Source organism: Salvelinus namaycush, chromosome 30 (assembly GCF_016432855.1).
Source record: "Salvelinus namaycush isolate Seneca chromosome 30, SaNama_1.0, whole genome shotgun sequence".
NCBI lineage: Eukaryota > Metazoa > Chordata > Actinopteri > Salmoniformes > Salmonidae > Salvelinus > Salvelinus namaycush.
This window is the reverse complement of record NC_052336.1, coordinates 16,646,624-16,653,695: the sequence shown is the minus strand read 5'-3', so window position 1 is coordinate 16,653,695 and position 7,072 is coordinate 16,646,624. Positions and strand designations below refer to the sequence as shown.

The following is a 7,072-nucleotide window of genomic DNA, read 5'->3' as shown; positions in this document are numbered from 1 at the left end:
TTGGAGAGTGCAGCTATAGTAGTATCAACGTATACAAATCATTCATGGCAGGAAAGGCATTCTGATTTGAGCTAAATGTAAAAACTGCTATTCAGTGTTCAACATTCTCTCTCTGTATGTAAGACTCGACTTTTGCACTCATCTGCACTTTTCATTCATACAATACAACCGAATTCAAACAAAACACACAAGGACCAGACACACAAGTAATGCATTTTATGCTCATCCTTTTTTAATGTATCACAATGAGCAAGAAACATACTTGATGAAATATTTTCAAAGGAGTATATTCAATTACCATCTACAATCAACTTAACTAGGACAACAAGGTTTTTGTGACAAAAGTTTCTTTAAAAGTCTGAAGTTCCATGTGGTTTTATGTATGTTAGTTTCCATGTAATTTGGTACAGTTTGGAAATCTTCATCATATAATTACAGTAACAAAAAAGCTAACAAGACTACAGTATAGAAAAGACATCAAGAACAACATTTTTGGTTTAACTTGCTCTTTTTTGTACATTGCAAGGCTGTTTTTTCTACCCTCAGTGGGCTGCCTGGAGCCACGGAGCCATGCTTGTGAGGCTCGGAGGAGGAATAATTCAAGAAAACAAAAAGAAAAAGAAAATGCATTAAAAAAAACTTTGTGGCACCAGGAGTCACAAAAGGAACAGAGAGAGCTCCAAGTAACAGTTCATCTTTGAAGTTGGAGCAAACGGTTTTGTTTGGTTGTTTGTTAGTTTGGTTGTTAATTTTGGTTGATTCGCTTTTTTGTGTGTAACTGCCTCTTTAGGAATGACAGCCTAGAAAACCCTTCCCCTTTCTCTCTGGCTCATTTCTCTTTTTGGTTGGTGTGATGAACAGAGAGAGGGGCGAGCCGCCGTCTGACTGGAGAGCTTATACTTGTCCATCAGTGAGACAAGCAGGAGGAAATGAAACAGGTAGCAACAACATGAACCGGGGGAAATGAAGCAAGCATCTCTGTCCATCCCGTCCAGAAGTGCGGAAACATGTCCGTAAAAGAGCAGAAGCAGAGGCAGAGCTGGAGAAGAGAGACAGACAGAGCAACAAGGAAGCAGCTGGAGCCACTATAGTTCAGCTTCTTTATCTAATGTCTTTCCTCTCTGTGTCACACATGTCCACTGGTTCCAGAGTCCATTCTCATCTCAGAGATGTAAGCAAATATGGTTGTGATATTAAAGCCGCCTTGAGCCTGCCTTTGGCTCCCATGCCCAGTTTGCCCACAGCCTCCCGTGTCCTCTCAGCAAGATCTCCAAAGTTTCCCAGAGTTCATTTCTTCTTTTCATTCCTTCTTTATCATTTCAAACAAAAAAGTTGATGTCTTGTTTTAAATATATCTATATCTGTATACATGTTCATTTTCACAGTGGGCAAAAGATGACCTCTACAGCAAAACCTTGTATTTTTCTTTCTTTGTAATTGTCCATGAAAATCAAGTATCCCAATATGAGTGAAAGGATCTCAGTTATCTATTGTTTTGTGCCACAATAAAATATACACTTATCTGGGGCACAAATTGTAATTTTTATTTTTGTTTTTAACTGCATAAAGCTTTGGCCACATTCATATATTCAATCAAAATAAAAACTGCTCAGTGCTTCGGTATCATCGTTCTCCTCTTTTTGATTATTGTTACTTTTAAAATTCAAATTTTCTAAAACTTCACCACTTTATTCATAATCCAGCTTTCGGTTCAGTACGTTTTGGTGCGTAAATAAAGGTACAGTATAAAATAAAATTTATAAAAACTCAAAACTGATGCTGGCTCTTATGAAACACACTCACACGCACACATACAAACTCACACACACAGTCCATGCTGGCTGAATCTGTTGTGAAGAAGACCAGGACCGTCTTCCACAAAAGAGCCCAAAACAAAGATTACACTTCAGAAATAAGAGATCAAACAGTGTCAAAAAAGACAAACAAATATAAGAACATTATTACACCATAAAGTGGCCAGGTCATAGAATAAAGATATTTTTTAATTCAGCAATTGAAATTAAAGCTAGTGTTAATTTATATGAGGAAAAGTAATATACAGAAACTAAAATAACATAAAATAGTTATAAGAAAATAATAGTACATGTCTGACATCTGAAAACCAAAATAAAGCAAACGCATTCAAGAATAAACTGTACAACATTAGAATTCTCAAAAATAATCATATGAACAATATTCTAGAGAACAGGACTAGAGGAGTGGCAAGCTTGCAGACCAAATCAACCGAATTTCAACAGCATGCGTAAGGAAGTATTAACACCAAATCACATTGCTCTGCAAGACGTAACACTTTTAACACACTTCCTAGATTGCAGCTTTGTATGAATTATGGCAAATACACTTGCTATACAGTGGCCGAAAACCAGTTATTCACAAATTTAAATATACCTTGGTTTTGGTGTAAAGGAATTAAATAAAAGTTGTTAATCTATGAGAGAGTGTGGATAATTAAGCACATCCATTTCCACTGCTATAAGATGGAGCGAGTGACCTCTTTGGACATGAAGGCATGACATACCTCTTAACTACAGTATCTGAACACAAGGGACATCTTCAAAAAAACTCCTGCTTTTTCCAGAATTAAAACGCTTTGGAATGAAGACGTCCCTTAGAAACCTGTAATCAACATCGTGCGTGAAAATGGTTTAATGCCCTGCAGACACCTGGGCCAAGTCACAACTGGATGTGCCAGAAAGTTGGACCGGCACTCCAGACTTATCAAAACAGCCATTATTTCCTTCTGAGACTTGCAAGTTGAGAGGCATGATGATGTAACCTAGGAGACGCGTCAGTACCAGATGTATCATATACATGTATTGGTAACCACTATTACTTGCTGATCAAGTGAGTAACAAACTTAACTGGAAGGAGGGGTTCTTATCAACTTTCCATGCCAGACACAAAATGACAGCTCTAGGTAATTTTGTTTAGCAAACAGAATGCTAACTTTACACAACAGCTTACAGTCACCTTAGAAATGAGAAAAAAATACAATAATAATTCAAATGATTAAAATTAAATCAGTCCTTGCTTAAGAAAAAAAAGGAGAAAACTTTGATGTGATATTTGGAATGCACTGTTCTTTACTAATGTTATATATCATTGGCTTTAAACATTGGTCTGTTCAAAAAGAAAATCGGCAAAAATGTCCTTTGGAACATATATTCACAGTCTTCAAAGTTCCGTTTTTGCAAGATGAAAAAAAAAAGATGTCGCAGAGACAGGAAAATGGTTTATTGTTGTTTTAGCTAAAGCTTAGCCAAAAAGCAAAATGAGCATGCATCTAGCTAGGTATTCTTTTTTCAAAATTCTACATTAGCAGCAAAACGTATGTCCTTGAAGACCAGACCTTATACATTTTCTTTAAAAAAAAAAGACTTTTTGTGAGTAACAGAAAAGTTAAAACAAAGACTTATAACCTCTATCTTACAACTGCAATGGCTCTGTAACGCTGCTACTCCACAATGCAAGGACAAGGTTCCTTTTTTGGTTTTTGGTATTCTTGGTATTTTACGTAAAAAAGCCACCTGTCTGCTTGCAAAGAAGCAAAAACGGCAACTCTGATGCGTACTCATTTATTTTAAAACTTTGTTTTCTTTCCTCTAAAAACAGCAACAAATTCTCAAGTATAAAGAAGCCTCTTTTCTCATCTTTATGCACCAATGGTGAAAGTGTTTAGTCTTTGGATTTTCTTTTTGTTTTAAAGCGTGATAATTATTATTATTATTATTTTTTCATTTTCTTCATCTATGACAACAACAACGTAAAGTCTAAATGAAAATAAAGCCGAAAAAAGACTGTAGCCACACTACATGAAGAACAAAAGGCTTGATTTGTAGTGCCGAAGAGGAGTAACTATCTCCATATCTACAAATGCAATGGAGGAGAAAAACAAAGTGAGGTGAGAGAGGAAAAAGTAAAGTGAGAATTATGAGTCAGACAATGTTAAGTGCACAAAGGTAACAGAAATAAAAGTAAATATTGTTTAACATTTCACCCCAGGTCTTTTTTTCTTTTTTGGTTAGTACCATACCAACCAAAACAGAGAGAAAACACATTTTGAAAGAGAGAACCCTGCCTAGTGGGAGAGTGGCAGTTGGGTGAACGTTAGCCAAGAAGCCGAGAATAAGACAGAAATAAAGTTCAGATAAGTTACTGCTCCATAATCTAGTCTATCGGAATGACCAAGACAACATCAAATGAAGCGCCTTAAAGTTGGACGATACAAAAGCTAAATGTACAAAGTTTTTTTTCAATCTACCATACTGTTTAAATTCATTTCCAATGCAACAATCTACTTAACACCAAAAATGTTCATATCTATCATAAATACAGAAAGTTTTTTTTATCAAAAAAATCTTTTTTATCCCCCATCAACATGTCTCCAATGCTCTCCGGATTGCAAATTTTCCCACTTTAAGAGTATTTCAAATGTTTAAAATCAGCAGATCAGCTACCATTTTAAATGCCCAGAAAGCTATGTCTTTATGATATTTTCACTCATTTTAAAACTTTCTGTCATTAAAATCAATTTCTGGGAGAAAAAAAAAATATATGTTTCTCCTGTTCGGAACAAAAGGTGTAAAACAATGAATTTCTGTAACAGAAAAACGTCTGTGAGCTGTTGACCTGAGAATAAAATAGACATTACATTATTCTTTTTACTTTTGCAAGCCATTGGTATTTGAATGCTTTGATAGCAGAAAACTGTTAGACTATTCTCCCATACAGTACATACTGGCTTTTTGTGACTGTGCTATTAAGTGGAAATAATTACACAAACAAGGGACAGCTTGTTGACTTTGTCAAAAGGGTTCTTGGGCCATTTAACAACTTTGAGGCAGTCCATTGCTATACAGCATTCCTCTATCATTACCCAAAACTTAACTGCAGTGATCTTTCTATTCTTATACATATAAATGTATATATTTCAGTTGAAAGAAACGAAAACCAGCATGTTGATATGGGAAAACAATCCACTAACATTTAAATTTTTGGTTACAAGCTTTGGAATTGCAGTTAGTCTTTACACATCTTTTTCTGAAATTGTTTTGTATACTTTTAAACGTATTTTAACATCGCTGCTTTTTTGTTTGTTTCCCATTTGTGTTTTTTTTTGTCTTTTGCGTTTTTTAAATATTGTCCATCACCGAAAGCTCTTTTACAATCTGATGGAGTCCGTTCCTACACTAGCAAGATTACTACTACAACTACTACTGTCTTTGAGACAGCCGGGCTGTTGCGGCACCTCCTCCGTCCTGCCCAGCCTGTCTGCTGACTTCTGACTGCTGTCAGAGTCAGACTCGTCGGTAAAGACGTCTGTTGGTATTGAGGTCTGAACTCCTGAGGTGCTCAATGAACTTGAGGTAACCGTTGAAGGTGAGGATACTGGAGGAAAAGAAGAAGAAGTAGAAGGAGTGGCATTGGGCTTCCCAGCTAAAGCTCTGGAGAAAGGGGCCTGGGGCCAGGGTTTGCCGGCAGCTGTGGTGTTGAGTGGGGTGGCAGAGGAGGAGCACAAGGATGAAGAGACAGAGGAGGACGGCATGGTGGCTGATGTCGTTGGCGGGGGAGGGGGGGTGCTGATGAGATGAGTGGCAGACTGCGAGGTAGATGCGGTGTTAGGATCGGGGAAGCAGGCTGAAGAGTGAGGTAATAAACTAGTAGCGTGCTCTTTGGCATTTCTGGCTGATCGCTTGATTGTTCTGTGTTTGTGCAAAGCCGAATCCAGGTGTTGACGAAGCGCTTTGTCCCCATCCAACGTGGTGTCGCAGACCAGGCAGTCGTAGAGGCTGACCACCCCTGCACCTGCGCCACTGGGGACACGCAGCAACACCTCTTGCAAGTTTGCCACAGACTGACCGAAAAAGCAGATAGACTTCAGGTGATTGACGGCCGCTTCTTCCTTGCTGAAGACTGCTTGACATTTGCGACACGCCAGCCTGTACTGCACCTTGGGGACGATGTACTGGTCTAGAAGGGGGTCTGCGACTTTGCCATCCATCTCGTTCTGCTTGGAGGGTAGGTTATTGTGAGAGGAGGAGGAGGAGGAAGAGATCTCTCTGTGGGGGTTGCCTTTCTGCTCCTCTGTTTTCGCTGGATCTTTGGCAGATTCTTTACGGTCCCCCGAGGGTTGAGGGGGTACTGGAGTTTGGCTCGCTTTGGGTTGCTGGATCTGCTGAAGCTGCTGCTGCTGCTGCTGTAGCGCCTCCTGCAGGCTCTGCTGATATTGCTGGTAGTGCTGAAGCAGGGACCCTGGGGACAGGCCCATCAGCGCTTGGGACAATGTTGGGTTGTAGGGGAACATACTTTCCATGCCGTACATTGGCTGCAGATAGCCACCTTGGAGAGTCCCAGGTATCTGCGGGGCGTAATACGGGGAAAATCCAGGCATGAAGTAGGGCAGGAACTGACTAGTCAGTAGAGCTGTAGGGTCCGATGCCAAGGCAGCCTGCAGGGCCTGGAGCTGGGCAGGGTCCACCACATACTCCATACCCGGCGTGGGCATGGAGGTGGCGGGCACAGCTGCGTCTTGTTTTTCTTTCTTGGCGCTGGCAGCAGAGGTGGATGGGGCTGGGGTGCCTCCTGTGGAGGATGGCGTTGAGGGCTTCTCTGTCTTCTCCTTGTGGTGGGGCTTCTCCTTCTCTCTTGACCTCTCAGCATTACGCTCTTTGGGGTGTTCAGGCCGGGAGCCTGACTGGGTTGTTGTGGTGGTGGAGGTGGAAGTAGGGCTGGAGTGGGCGACAGATGTGTTGGCCTGTGCTGGGCTGGGTGATGCCAAGGAGGAGGAGGAGGAGGGAGGCTTGTTGGGTAATCCAGACGTAGGGAGGCTGGGTGAAGGAACACTGGCGCCAGGCATGTTCAGGAGGTTTGGAGGTTTGGGAGGAGTTAAAGCTAGAGAAGATGAAACAGAGAAATGGGATAATTCAGAGTTAGAGGGGGATTCAAGACATTAGTTATTCATAGATGCATGTATGTGTTTTTCTAAGTAAGGTGTTCTAGAGAGCTACTATACGCACTAATTATCGGAGCTTAGTGCATTAATAATTGATTA

The 7,072-nt window shown here is 40.4% G+C and overlaps 1 protein-coding gene across 1 annotated transcript in view; it reads right to left on the bottom strand.

Moving 5' to 3' along the window:
- Positions 1–210: 210 nt before the first annotated feature.
- Positions 211–7,072, bottom strand: part of LOC120024690 (zinc finger homeobox protein 3-like) — a 164,639-nt gene continuing 157,777 nt past the window's right edge. Inside the window, exon 11 of the mRNA XM_038968932.1 lies at positions 211–6,912. Coding sequence (XP_038824860.1) covers positions 5,183–6,912 — 1,730 coding nt within the window. The 3' untranslated portion in view covers positions 211–5,182. The remainder of the gene's footprint in view (positions 6,913–7,072) is intronic.